We start from the raw sequence: 15,766 nt of genomic DNA, 5'->3' as shown, positions 1-15,766 counted from the left end.
ACCCCGTCACCAGAACAATGCCACGCCGAAAACTGGGGCGTATTACGGTGGGCGGTGTTCTGATGATGTAGCAGTGACGGTGGAGCAGCCTCCACTTCACCGCCGACCGCCACTATGGCTGCTGGCGGCTCTCCGTCCAAAAAAGGGCGGAGTGTCACCAGCAGTCATAATATGGTTGGTGGTCTTTGGCCCAGCGGTACATCAGCGGTCTCCGGAGGAGACCGCCGAAGTTGAAATGAGGGCCTTATTCTTTAAAAATTAATATCTCTGGTTCCCCTTATCTGATTTTATTAATTTTTGTGTCATTTTAATGATAAAAGTGTACTCTATGTTTATAAGTTGGTGTTAGATTTTTATGTGTTTTGTGTTTCACTTATTTACTGTTTTGTGATTTTTAAATGCTTTACACACTTGTCTTCTAAGTTAAGCCTTGTCACTAGTTTCCAAGCTACCAAGGGTTGAGCTAGGTTTCATTTATTGAGACCTAAGTGGAGGTTAGTGGCCTATTGCTAAGTGTAGGTACTTACCTACCCTTACCAATAATCCACTTTCTAACATGCACCTTAAATCACAGCTTAATTCCTTGTATTTATCTTCAGAAGAAATGCGTGATTCGCTGCACACTTTTTTCTGAAGTTACCTCAGAAGCTCCTGAAATGGATATCATGGCTGTCAAGGCAAAATGCTTCAGCAATGCACAGCCATCTCCATCAGTGCAAAGCCATGCTCCAGTGACCAAAGAGTTAATTAAATAGGCATGCACGTTTCGTCGTGCTCAATAACAAATCATGGAGGACAAAGTAGTAACCAAGATCGATCAAAGAACAAAGTTACTATGCCTGTACTCTTTTAAAAAAAAAATATATATTAGTATTAGCAGATTAAGGGTTGAATGGAGGACTCTCTACAATGTATGTCCCCTTATTTTGCTTCAGCTTAAGGGCTGCCTATAACTGCCCATGATAATTACACCCTTTTTTGTTTTCCATACATTGTTGCCTGCCTGAAAGGTGCTGCAGGCTTGGATTCAGTAATATAAATTTTTTAAAAGCCCCTCTTTATCTTGTTGCCTCCCTGCACTCATCCAGCATGTGATCCCCATCCACTCCTGAAATTAGTAGTATGGGCACCTACTTGAGCCCTAGAAGTCCTGCTGATAAAAAAAAAATCAATCAATGCAGTAACACTGCATGCTGCTTTCGTTTCTGCAGAGCAGCACCAACTTTGCTGTGTATGCACACAGAATCCAGCAGGATGCAACCTAATGCATGATATGAACAGTATGAATTAGAAAGTGCCTGAAGGGGCTCCCAAAAACAGGGACATAAGAGCAGTGGGAGTACCCCAGGATCCAAAGTATACATCAATTTCAAGGCCTAATAAGATTGAAAACAGGTGCTGGTGTTCCTTTCTGGAGGGGGCCACACCTGGCAGTTTGGTTTGGACCCTTCCCTTGAGATATAAAGTCCTTACCAATTTGAATAAGTCAGACCTTTGTCTAGAGTGGTACAGTGGCCACGGAACAATAGGGTTGAGAACTACTGAGAGCAATTGCCAGTGGTTAGACTATTTTTGCAAACATTCCTCCTGCCACCTTTTTGTTTGTTTATTCTTTATCAACCCAGATATCATTGACAATTTTCGCTGCATTGCTTTCTGAACATTGCATGGTAGAAAGAGTTGAAAGATGAGTGTGGTATGAGTTTTGGAACACAGATGTTGAGGTCACCTATGCTATCACTCCTTGTGCATTGCATGGTGGAATAAGTTGACGGGTCAATGTACTATGATCCCTGGAGGCTTAACAGATCAGGGTCAGTGGGTGATATCCCTTCTGGATCAGGGGACGAGGGTGGCATCACTTCAGGAGAACAATCCATGGGAGGAATCAGTTTGGTCCGGGAATCATATGTGATATTGATTGTGGGGTATCAGTTTACAGGTAAGGAACAAAGGTGTGGTAGCTGCCACATTATGCAAGCCCTGTGCCTTTTATAAATGTAATGATTTGTACTGCTTAGAAAAAGTCTAAAGTGGCAGATGTAGATGATTGATCTTAATATGCAATCTGCACATTAAATTCACTTACATTTTTATGATTTGGCTGTCCAGTGCAACATACTATTTCTATGTTCCAAACCTTTCTTTAACTTTTCTAATTTTCTTGTTTTACTTTATAGTCTGATAAATATCTTTGAGATGCAGGAGGGCAACCAAACCAGTATAAAAGAATTTGTTTTGTTGGGCTTTCCTTTCGGTAGGGAACTGGAGATTCTTCTGTTTATGATCTTCCTTTTTGCTTACATGCTGACAATAGTAGAAAATGTTCTCATTATGACTGTGATCAGAGTGGATGAAAAGCTCCATAAGGCAATGTACTACTTCCTGAGCCACCTCGCTTTTCTGGAGATGTGGTACATCAGTGTAACTGTACCTAAGCTGCTTGCCATGCTCCTTGTGGAGAACAAGAGAATTTCCATCATCGGATGCATGACCCAGCTCTATTTCTTTATTGCACTGGTTTGTACTGAGTGTGTCCTCTTGGCATCCATGGCTTTGGACCGGTTTGTAGCCATTTGTAAGCCTCTCCATTACAGCACCATCATGAGTGAGAGACTGTGCTTGCAGCTGGCAGCTGGATCCTGGATAAGTGGCTTTCTGATCTCCATGGTGAAGGTCTACTACATTTCTAGACTGATCTTCTGCCGCTCCAATGTCATCAACCATTTTTTCTGTGATATCTCCCCTTTGTTGAATCTGTCTTGCACGGATATGTCACTGGCTGAACTGGTAGATTTCGTCCTTGCACTTTTTATTCTGTTGGTTCCACTCTTTGTCACCATTGTGTCTTATGCTTGCATTGTGGTCACTATACTGCGAATGCCTACTGCCAGTGGGCGCCACAAAGCCTTCTCAACCTGTGCCTCTCACCTCACAGTTGTTGTAATATTTTATGGAACCACACTATTTATATATGCCCGGCCACGGAGAATTGACTCTTTCAGCTCTAACAAGCTGGTGTCTATGGTATATACTGTACTCACACCTCTGCTGAACCCACTAATCTACACTCTAAGGAACAAGGAAGTAAAAGAGGCCCTACTGAGACTTGTGTCCCATAAGCAGCTAATCCCAAAGACTGAGTAGACACCTGCATGTTTCTTATTTCACCTACAGCTAGCTGCAGAGGTTTACTAATTTTCCTTATATTGTGTACTGCAACTCATCTTTATTTTATTATTATTTTATTTATTATATAGGCAGACAAAATAAAAACCGGCATTAAGACCTGGGCACTCAAAGGTTATAATAGTTGCTGCCTATGGTATCAGTAAAACAAATATACATAAGGCCATCAGAGCGGCTGCAGGAATGACTAGTACAAGCTTATTTACATCTGACCTTATACAACCGCTCTTGTAAGTGGATCTACTTGCATCAAAAAGTGGAATATTACCTAAGCCTATATATCATTATTGCATAATAGAAGTAAAATCCAGGCAACATATACTTTAATCATTGGTAAGGATGGGCAGGTAAGCTCACAATGACTCCCAAAAGTCTCTACGTCCCCGGGACTGGGAGGAGTCGCAGCTTAGGTTTCAGACCTCACATAAAGTCATGCCATGAAACCAGTCCTGAAAATGAAAGGCTCTCTAACCCTCACCATAACATGGAGACCCTGTGTTTGTCCAGTAATATCCCTGTGGAAGTTCATTTACGAAAGCCCTTACAGATGTTTTTAACATGACCAAGGACAACAGTGTTGGAGGCAAGACAAAATAAATCCATGCTCTGTCATGTCCTCTCAGCTGCTATTACTTGCTCCCAGAATGCTGTTACTCCTGGGTAGCTCCATGGTTGATGAAGGAAGTCCACCTCCCAGGCACCACACCACTTACAAATGTCATGTGTAAGATCATACATGACCTGGACCTTAGGGGCTAAGTATGCCCTCTGAAGTAATTTATAATGGTTCAATCTTTATACAGTGTTAGGCTGGACTTCTCTGGTTTGTTGGCAACAACACTTCCACATTATGTCAGTGATAACTATAACCAGGTCCGCAGACCACTGTGCTTGCACTTGGGGGGATCACCTCTTCTATCAGTTCCATAGCTGCATTATACAATCTAGTGATTAGCTTGATTGGGTGGGGAGTGGGCAGTCAGATGGACAGCACAGGTCAGTCCAAAGGTTCTTTAGGGTACGTCATGTAGAGCTGGCAGTTTTCATGATAGAGCTTTCCCTATTTGATGGTATCCATAAGTGTGTTTGAAGCTCCCCCTAAATATTCCTGATATTTTTAAATTCATGCTATATGAATAGGCCTTCCAGTGTTTGGATATGTTTCTTGCTGAGTTGTGTCATCAGCACGGAGGTGTGATCTATCTCGAGCAGGCAATAATGATTGATGTGGATGAAAGATGAATACTCCACCAGGATGTTGCACAGTAAAGCTAGTCAGGACAAAGCCCATATTGTACATTTCACCATATGTATCTCTCAAGTATGTCTAAACTCATCTTTATAATTATAATTATTATTAAACAAGCTTTATTCGGTCAACATAACCATCAAAGCATCCGTAAAACAGGTACGGTCAGGTATAAGGTCTAAATAGGGTTCGTACTGAGGATATCACTTAAAATAAATAAATACATTGATCAACCGACCATATGATTTACAACAGATAAGATTGTTTCTTACATGGGACCAATGAGCTGTTTTTAAAATTGATTTATGATTTTTCACCAAATTTTGTGGATTCTCCCAATAGCTTCCCAATCCCAAAATGCCGAACCAATTTGACACATGTCTAAACCAAGGAGTGAAAACTGCATTCAATCTTTTTAATAAATCAAGAAGGTAGTTCCTATATATGACAAGTTCAGGGGTAGCCCAAATCCTTATCCGGAAAAGTAAGGGTCTTAAAGCTATCAGATCAGCTATGTGCTTAAGCCTGAGATCCAGAAACACTGCAATCAGGAGTGTGCTACGAGGGCACGCAATTAAAGCCCTAGCAAAATTATTTTCACCCACAGATAGTGTTTTACTATTACAGAACACCCACATCTCAGCACCATAAGCGGCCGCACCCTGCGCTTTTGCCAAATACATTTTGATGGCTGGGGATATAGCTTTAGATACAGAGCTTTTATAGAAACGCATTATAGTGCCTGCTCTATGCTGGAGAAGCCCTGCACTTTTGCTGATCTGGTCCTCCCAGTGTAGATTATTTGATATCCTCACACCCAAATAGTCTATTGATCTAACCTTACTTAAGGGAATCCCGTATAAAATGATGGTACATCTCCTACTTGGTCCTGGACAGAACACCATTAATTTGGTTTTACCAACATTCAGTTCCATAATCTACACAGAATTATTTAAACCTATCAACAAGAAACTGGAGGCCCATTGGGGTCTTAGAAATAAGAAGAGAATCATCAGGAAAGAGTAGGATAGGGATTTTCTGCGCATTCAGAGTGGGAGCATCATTCTGACAAGAGGACAAAGTTTGTACCACCTCATTAATAAATAAAGTGAATTGAGTAACAGCCAAAACGCAGCCCTGGCGAGCCCCCCTCTGAATGGCAATATGTTCTGTCAACTCTCCCTGATTACTCCATCTCACCTAAGCATATGAATTTTCATGTAACCGTTGTAAAAGATGGATTATATTAATAGGAGTACCCATTCTGTGTAATACTTCCCAAAGTTTTTCTCTTGGGACCATATCAAAAGCAGATCGAAGGTCCACAAATACAACACATAAATATTGCTTGGCAAGGGCTATATATTTCCAATATAAAAGCATCAGCCTAAAAACGTGGTCTGTCATACTGGTTTTTGGTCAAAAGCTTGCCTGTAGTGGGGATAACACCTGAGAATCTTGTACTCAACTTAGTAGCCTCTCCAAAAGCTGTTTGGCAAAGATTTTCTGTAAATTATCAATAAGACTAATAGGTCTATAATTGGCTGGGGAACTTACATTGCCCTTTTTGTAAATAGGAATTATTTAGGACCCATTCCAGGTACTCGGAATTGGACCCCCCCGCAGCAATTTTATTTGAAATCAGATTTATATACCAAGACCAAATTATTGGTTCTGATTTATATAAATCTCCCGGTATCTTATCCAGAGCTGCCACTTTACCAGATTTTAAATAATTAATTGCTGCTGTAGTTTCCTCTATGGTAAAGATAATAGGATCTTCGAGGGTACAAATATCCAGTCCTAATATGTCTAGGGGATGACTCATCCTAGCCAACAGTGGAGAAACTAGATCATGGGTTGGGAAATTACAAGAAGTGGCATAAAGTGGCAAACCCCTATCAGTGCCAGGGAAGGAATTCCCTGGCACTGATAGTGCTTACCGGCATGGATTTCATGGCGGCTCAAACCGCTGGAAATCCACGGCGGTAAGCCGGGTCCAAATACCGCCGGCAGTCTAGTGACGGCCGCCGGGCTGGAGACCCAGGTCTCCAGCGCAGCGGTCGTCTCCGCCCTGGCGGGCGTAACGGAGAACCGGCGGATGACCATGGCGGTAACCGCCATGGTCATAATTCCACAAAGTAAGACCGCCAGCCTGTTGGCAGTCTTACCGCCGGTTCTCCGCCTTCTGCCAGGGTCATAATGACCCCCTTGGCCTTTGAGCAGTCCTTATTAAACCATTCACTGTTATTCAAATTAACATCAAAAAGCTTAATGAAGGTCTCTGCAATTTCTTCAACATGTCTTCATGGATACTTCATACTCCTAATATGCTGCCATTACATCAACAAACAATTGGTAGATCCCACTTATCAAGTAGGGGTTAGACAGCACTTTGGGCCAACAGGCCCAAGTGTTATTATTGTCCAGCAATGGAGTTGGAACCACGGTACGTTGAACATTCAACGACCTCCTGAATACATCCCTGTGCAAAGTAAGGAGCAGAGGGTTGTGATCACTCCCATAACGGGGTTCCACTTCATATCTTTTAGAGAGGACCACAACCTAACATCCACTAGGAAGTAATCAATTACACTAGTGGACATACCTCGTTTAAATGTAGGTGCAGTGTTTAAATCGGAAGGCGTACGACCATTACAGGCCCTAAGTCCACATCTTAAACATAGAGATGCCACCTGAGAGGCAACACAAGAGCGAATACATTGGCAGTTATTCGTTAGCTATGGAATACCCCAAAGTTCATCTTCTTCATCCATTAGCCCTCTGTTCAAATATTAGGGTTCAAAGGTACAATTCAAGTCTCCTGCTATCACTAGGTTAGTCAAGGTGTGCAAAGTATCCAGAAATTCAGACAACTGCACTAAGGTCTGGGACTCAGATCCCCAAGGGACAGACCGAGCATAAACATTGATTAAAGTTATCTTAAAATCTTGATTGAATATAATTTGTATTCCCATTAGATCAGGTGAATCTATGTTTAATACCAAGTGATCGCACTGCAATTTCCTTATTTAACAGCACCAAGAGACCTCCTTTAGGATGACCTGGACCCCTCTCTGGGGATTGAGCTAGAGTGCAATGTGATAAAAACCCATCTATGTAAACTTGATCCTCAGCCCAAGTCTCCTGACAGCGACAAATATCCTGATTATTAATGTAAGTAACCCACTCCGGGTCTCCCAACTTCCTATCAAGTCCAGCTAAATTCCAGGACATTATAGATAACTCAGAACTGACTGCCTCAACTCCAGATCTGGGAAAGTGGACCTCCCTTAAATACATGTCCCCATTAAGTGCACTGAATTGAACCTCCTGAAGGACTCCTGGATGTAGATCAACATTTAGTCATTCAGTTACTGGCAATGTATGGGAAGTTTTGACTACCGGAGCTGATACACATTCTTGTGTGGGAGCTGACCTTTCAAGGTATGTAAGTGGATGGGTACAGGGTGGATGAGATGCAAGTTTAATACTAGCCCCTCTCACATCCCTAAGATAACATGTACGTAGTTCAAAATCCATAAGTTTGTCCACCGATGACCTATCTACAAAATGGATAGAAATGAAATCAAAATATGATCCTAAATGATTATGGGCCTGATTACAACTTTGGCGGAGGGTGTTAATCTGTCCCAAATGTGACTGATATACCACCCACCGTATTACGAGTCCCTTATATCCTATGGAACTCGTAATACGGTGGGTGGAATATCTGTCACATTTGGGACGGATTAACACCCTCCGCCAAAGTTGTAATCAGGCCCTATGTCTGCCCACCTTAAGAATATCAGCACGAATAACTGAAAGACAATTACGCAGGGACCGTAACCAATGAATAACCTTGTTAGTCAAAGACTCATGACTCCATATAGATAGTGCTGCCATTACTTCTCAATCCTAGACCCCCATCCGCAAAAACTGGCCCATTAGCGGCATACTGAGATGTAACATCAGTAGAAAATGTGAAAGGCTTAAGAGAAAAAGCTGGGGAACTAACAACCTCACCTAATACTTGGTGACAACATCCCTCCAGGGGCCATTAACAAAAACATCGCACTGAGCTTTGATGTGGTTTTGAATCACCAAGGGATTCCGAGTATTAAAAAAGCTGTTTTGTGCTTCTGCCTTACACTTGCAGGCGCTAGCTGAAATCCCTCTGCACAAGATATAGATGGATTGTCTGAAGGGGGGAGCGTAGCCGTCCCCAAAAAAGGGATATCAACTTTTGACCTTGATTCAAACATAACAGTACTCCCACCCCCTCTTTGCCTCCCCATCTGACATCTGGCATCTGCATCCACACTTCTGTGTCAGTTTCTCCTTCACAGTTTCTATTAATACTAGCACCAGGCTCTTAACTTCATCCACCTTCTGGAGAACGAAGGCCAAATCAATTCTCTTATCAGGCAATAGCAATCCATCAGTATCAGGAGGTAAATTGGTCAAGGTATTGTCATCAGCGAGGGCTCCAGACAATGGCCCTCATTACAACCCTGACGGTCAGAGTAAAAGGCCGGTGAAGAAGAAAATGGAATTACGGCCACAGTAGTTACCGCCATGGCAAACTGCCACTTCTACACTCCAACCGCCAGGGTGGTAACGACCGCCAGGCTGGAGACTTCGGTCTCAAGAACAGGGGCCATCACTATACTGCCGATGGTATCAGGACCCCGCATACTGCCATGGATTTCGTGGGGTTTTGTACCACCACTAAATCCATGGCAGTAGGCACTATCAGTGCCAGGAATACGTTACCTGCCACTGATTGGGGTCTCTCCCTTCCCCCACACCCTCCCCAGAGCCCTCCCCCAACACCCACGACCCCCCTACAACCCTGCAAAGGTGGAAGGACCACGCCCCCTCCAGATACACACACACACACCACACCCCACCAACAGGCACACTCACACCACTCAGACACATACACGCACACATATATGCACAGATATATGCACACATAAATGCACACATGCAAACAGACATTCGTCACATTTCCCATACACACAATACACCCACTGCATGCATCCACACACTCACACATCCCCTCTACACACTCACACGCACACCCCCATGCACGCACACAACACACAACACCCCCCACCCGCCTCCCCTAACGGACGATCACCTTACCTGGTCCGGTGATCCTCCGGGAGGGAACGGGATCCATGGGGGCTGTTCCACCACCAGCTACCCGTCACCAGAACACAACCACGTCCAAATCCTGGGACGTGATTTGGTGGGCGGTGTTCTGATGACGTGGCGGTGGAGCAGCCTCCACTTCACTGCCGACCGCCAGTATGGCTGCTGGTGGCTCTCCGTCTGAAAAAGGGCAGAGGGCTGCCAGCAGTCATAATACGCTTGGCGGGAGACTGCCTGTATTGGCGGTCTTCAGCCCGGCAGAACCTCGGCGGTCTTGCAAAAAGACCGCTGAGGTCCAAATGAGGGCCAATGTGTGTGAAGCGCAGGCAGGTAGACCCCCTTCCTCTGCTAGAGGCCCAAACCGATTTGTGCACAGTATGTTAGGAACCACCCTGACCACTGGGCTTAGTGGGTGAGGAAAAACCTGATCTCCCTTAGAGGGGGCACCACTCACAAAAAGTGCAGCACCCAGACCACTACAGGATGCTGCAGTCAGTGAGGATAGAGAATTTTCCCTGGGAGCTTGAGATTCCACATTTAAAACAGTCTCCACCGGGGAATTAGTTAATTGCATCTTCTTCTTAAATATATCCGGAATTGTTTTTTTTCTTCCCAGATATACCGATCTTAATGGATGAGGTTTTTGAATTACTCTTTAAAATAGCCTCTACCTCTTCGAACAATGTATCAATATCATCTAAGGGATTGGTTCCTTTGTAGGTTGAGGAGCTCACTTGATTGCTGGACCATTTTTTCTGTTTCTTTGTACCACTCAGTGGTGCAGGAGCATCCACTGCTTTCTGTTTCCCCATCATAAAACAACAGAGATAAGGGAAACCGTGTAAAACCTAATATTAAAACCCACAAACACTTACTTCATAAAATCAATAAAATATGCCCAGCCCGGCCTCTGTCAGGCGATGAGGGGCAAAAACAGGCCCGTCTTGGCATGGTCTTCGCCCGGGCGCATGCCCGGGTGCGTCCCGCGCAGTGTGTGAGACAGTGTCTTTGATGTGGGCCCAAAAACAAGCGTGGGAGCCTGGGGAATGTAGTCCCACCCCACGCAAGAGTTCAGAATGCCAATGACCTCAGCACGTGTCCTGCGAAGTGTGTGAGAGAGCAACTCTTATGTAGGCCAAAAAAGAAGCATGGGAGCCTGGGGGATGTAATCCCACCCTAGGCAAGAGTTCAGAATGCCAATTACCTTAGTGTGCATCCCGCACAGCTTGTGAGAGAGCTTCTCTTATGTAGGCCAAAAAAGAAGCGTGGGAGCCTGAGGGATGTAGTCCCACCCCGGGCAAGAGTTCGGCATGCCAATTACCTCAGCACGCATCCCGCGCAGCGTGTGAGAGAGTGGCTCTTATGTAGGCCAAAAAAGACGCATGGGAGCCTCGGGGATGTAGTCCCACCCCGGGAAGAGTTCGGAATGCCAATGAACTCATCTTTATTTTTATCTACAAATTGATTTTGGTTGTGGTCTACACCTTACAAACTCATTTGGCTTAAATATGCTGCTCTACCTTTTTCTAGACATAAGCATTCATACTGTAATCAAGACACAAAGCTGATTTGTAGGATTTCACATGACAAACTACATCAGTTGAAAGATTTTAGTAGGATACTCCATTGGCTATTGCTTTGTGGGTGCATAAAATACTATTGAGATTAAAAATATTGCAATACAGAAAAGATATTGAATCCAAAATGTAGCAATTACATGCTACAAAAAAATACAAAAATAGTGAGAAAAAATGTCTTGGACCAGAATATCAGTATATCAATGTTACTTTATATAGTATCACATTCAACTTAGTTGAGATATTAAAGTTAAAAAAATAACAAAAATAAATAATTATAATATTTAAATATATTTGATAGAAGCTAAATAATGCAACTATATATTTAAAAAAATTAAAACATATTTAATCAATAATAAAAAGTTACAATTAAATTATTAATAATAACACCCGAGCCCTAATGGAAGGAGCAACAAAAAGTCACTACTCTGTTCACCGTATTTAGAGTATAATTTCCATCAATGGAGTCATGGAGATTTATCTTCCACACCTGTGATTGGGGATAAAGAGCATAAATAGTCAAACCCTACTCATACCAAACACAAAACCTACTCCTACTCTATCAACATGTCCACAATACACAACAAACTTACAGTGTCACTAAAATTAAGTTTATGTACACCATACCATATCTAATACCTGTTTACCCTTTCTCCCCGCCTGGCCACAAGACTCACTCTACACATCCATATCAAATGCTCACCTAGTGCAATTTTACTACCCCACACACCTAAAATCAATACGTGAATGCACACTTTTTAATATTTACATGTTCAAACAAACATATAATGCTAACACACAATAGCAAAGCTATTTTTTAAATCGATTTCTACAAGTAACAACTCTAATTTGAAAAGTCTAAAGTGCTTAATTAAAGCAACCAACGATTCTGAGGCTACCCTTAATCCCACTTTACCCACTTACCACACACTCCTCAATTATATCATGCAACAATGTGCCCAAATGGATATTTCCTCTAACCAATCAATGTTATGTTACATCTTAAAATCCTCCAGATATTATCAAGGGCAGGGCACACACTCACATGCTATATATTTTTAGGAGACTGTTTTAATCTGATTCTGTGATTTAAATTATGTTTAGAAACTGTCTGCTCCCCCTGTTTTTTGCCTTCAAAAAAGCCACATTTCTGAGTGCGCAACCAGGAGTATTCCAGTGTTTGTTTTTAAACAAGCTCTCCCTTACCTGGAAAGTAGACTCTGCTAGATTGGAAGTGTGGATTTAGCCTGCCTGTATCCAAGGAGATTCTGACTAGAGCAGCAGCTGCCTCCTCCCTGGCCACAGGGACTGGACTTTAGTTAACTTGCTCCTTATATAAATTCCTATTGGTTGTTGCATATGTTGTTGTGATAGGTTGTTGGGAGCTGGTCTTTCCATTGGTTGCTGATTCCAGGCCTGGGGCTGTGATTGGTGGATAGGGCTGAGATTCTGATTGGCTGTTGGTTCCAGGGCTGTGATTGGTGGATAGGGCTGAGATTCTGACTGGCTATTGGTTCTAGGGCTGTGATTGGTGGATAGGGCTGAGATTCTGATTGGCTGTTGGTTCTAGGGCTGTGATTGGTGGATAGGGCTGAGATTCTGATTGGCTGTTGGTTCTAGGGCTGTTATTGGTGGATAGGGCTGAGAATCTGATTGGCTGCTGGTTCTAGGGCTGCGGCTGTGATTGGTGGTCAGGATTAGGGGTATGATTGGTGATTAGGGCTGGGTCTCCCATTAGGTGTTTGAATCGTGGTTAGAAATTGGATTCATTAGGGTTAGGACCAGGTTCCTATAGGCCAGTAGGGCTATTTAAGCCTAGGACTCAGGGCGTCTCAGCCCGGGCATCAAGGCAAAGGGCGGAGAGGACAAGGGCAGTTGCCTGTTTGGGCCTGTTCGGGAAAGCTAGGGACTAGGGCTAGAAATGTTGCCCAATTCTCAATTGACCAGGAATGATTTCAGTCTCTACACATCCGTCAACATGCAAACACATTATCTTCAAAGACATCCAACTCATGCATCACAAACTGACCGCAGACAGATTGCAATGTCCCATCACCTAACACAATACCCATTATACAACACATATACACATATCCTCCACAACTACAACAAACACCTGCATTCTCACATCAAACACTACTCTGTCCACTCCCATTAACACAACCTGCCATCATCCACATAACACAAAACCACACTATACATTTCTCTCAGCCTTCCAGGTACACACTCCCTGCTCATAGAAACCAACAACACTATCCTTCGTTTGCTCCACAGAGACCACCTTTCATCATAACAATGCCCAAACCCAGCCTTCCAACACACCATCTACAAACATCCTTCCCCTCTCTTCACCAATTACACACAAATATACAATCCCCACACTTCACTCCACCACACATATTACCTCTTCCAGTCATCACAACTAACACTAACTCCCCTGACACACATCCATCGCCCCTTACACACCTCACACATTCATCTCCAAAACATATCAGCACCCCATCTTACACTCTAATTCCACTCACCAGCACTATCTCACATACAAATCCCTCACCGAAAACAACTACATCAATAGCCCCTCTCACTATTCCACAAAAACAATATAGACCACACATATAGGCACATAAAATCAACACAAACTTTCATTATACTTATCTTCACACCCACTCCCACCCTTATGACTACAGGCAGAATACAAGTCCCGTCCTATCCTTACCCCTACTTTCTCACTCTTCACAAACACCTACTACAAGCACCGCAACCCAGCAACTTTCATTCACTCGCCTCTCCTCCATTGCACAATTTAGAGCCTTACATCATGATCCACATGCTCCTCCACCACCCCTAACCCATACTCCATCCAGACTAAACAGACGGAAACAAAATATACAACATGCCACTCTGAACAACCTCGCATCCCCTTGTCTATTACATAATAAGACTACCGTACAACAAACAGTATACTCTTCATGTCTCTCTCAGCCACCAAGTCCACCACCCACACACACAGACCCAACAAAATGCCTCCTTAACCTGCTGGAAGAGGAACACTATATTGAGAAGCAAGACTATTGTGAGCCTAACACAGTTATCACAACTAACAACACTCCTGCTTCAAGCTCATATTGTACTAATTACCCTTCTCCTAAACAAAACAACACTACCACTAACACATCTTTTCTAAACTGCCAGCTCATAAATGCTCGATCACTCTAAAAAAACAAGCACCACATCTACGACCTGCTCACAGACACACAACCTGACTTACTATTCATAACAGAATCCTGGTTGGGAGATGACATGGCCCCAGTGTTGCACGATGCCCTTCCTCCGGGCTATCAAACCATCACACAAAACCGTATAGGCAAGAGAGGAGGTGGACTAGCTATTATATTCAAACAGGAAATAAACCTCAGTAAAACAGACAACATTTCCATACAACGTTATGAAGCCCTCCTCACCTGATGCCACCCTACTCCAACTTCCTCCTGTAACTGTCTCCTCCTTTACAGACCTCCACCTAACAACTCCACATTCCCAGATGCTTTTCTAGATACTTGCTCAAACCTCATTACCTATACTCCAACGTATGCGTTCTTGGGGATCTAAACATTTGGTTTGACAAACCCAATATGCCCCATCCAAACTCTATCACCACTGGCCTAGTCGCATTCAACCTACATCAGATTGTACACAATCCCACACACATTGCTGGACAGATCCAAGATGTCATTTTTGCTAAGCCTGAACTAGTTACCGTTCATAGCATCACGCCAATCACTTAGTCAGACCACCATTTGATAACTTTCCAACACAAAACTCCACAAATCAACACACCCCACAACTACTTACATACATGCACCTATCGACCATGGAGCAAACTCAATTTGGGTGACTTAGAAACACAACTGACAGCCAACACAGATCTAGATACAATTAATTCTGTGCCAAAACTTTGTGAGTAGCTACAGGAGGCTTTTGATATCCTAATACCACTCAGAAAAACTAAACACGACAAAAGAAAACCAAAACCTTGGAGAAACACAGAACTAAAAAAGATAAAGCAGCAAATCAGAAAGTTGCAGCGGACCTGGCTCAAAACAAACAACAGTCAAGACAAACTGCAGCTACAGAAACTTAACAGAATATACAAATCATCAATCAAAAAAGCTAAAAAAAAGGTACTATTCAGACAGACTTCAAAATACTTAATCTACAACCAAGGAATTTTATAAAATTCTCAATGAATTTCAAAAACCTACATGCATGGAAGGAAGTCATCCCACTACTCAAGATTTCACAAACAAATTGGCAACTCACTACACAACCAAGACAGACACATTGGACTCCTATTTAAAACAGAAGAAAACCATCAGCACCAACCCCTTTCCTCAAATACCCTCTAAGAATAAACCAACCCAGCCACTATAGTCCTCAATATCCCAAGGTGAATTTACGGATTTGGTCAAAGCAAGCAGGTCTTCCGGTTGCCCTTCTGACCCTTAGCCACCAAAAAACTTCAAGAACATTCTTTTATCGACTTCTGCTGCCACACCTGTAAGAAGAATCATCAACATCTCTTTAACCACAG

General features: G+C 43.0%; 1 protein-coding gene across 1 annotated transcript; it reads left to right on the top strand.

Annotated features, from left to right (window-relative positions):
- The first annotated feature begins 2,199 nt into the window (after nt 1-2,199).
- Nucleotides 2,200-3,147, top strand: LOC138259725 (olfactory receptor 6B1-like). The gene has a single exon (XM_069207619.1). It carries the CDS (start codon nt 2,200-2,202, stop codon nt 3,145-3,147), a length of 948 nt encoding a protein of 315 aa, XP_069063720.1.
- Nucleotides 3,148-15,766: the final 12,619 nt, after the last annotated feature.

Source organism: Pleurodeles waltl, chromosome 9 (genome assembly GCF_031143425.1).
Source record: "Pleurodeles waltl isolate 20211129_DDA chromosome 9, aPleWal1.hap1.20221129, whole genome shotgun sequence".
Classification (NCBI taxonomy): domain Eukaryota; kingdom Metazoa; phylum Chordata; class Amphibia; order Caudata; family Salamandridae; genus Pleurodeles; species Pleurodeles waltl.
This window is presented reverse-complemented; position numbering and strand designations above follow the sequence as displayed.

Bases quoted from the DNA above. Each gene is read 5' to 3' on its own strand.
- LOC138259725 (XM_069207619.1), top strand. From the start codon at position 2,200: ATGCAGGAGGGCAACCAAACCAGTATAAAAGAATTTGTTTTGTTGGGC.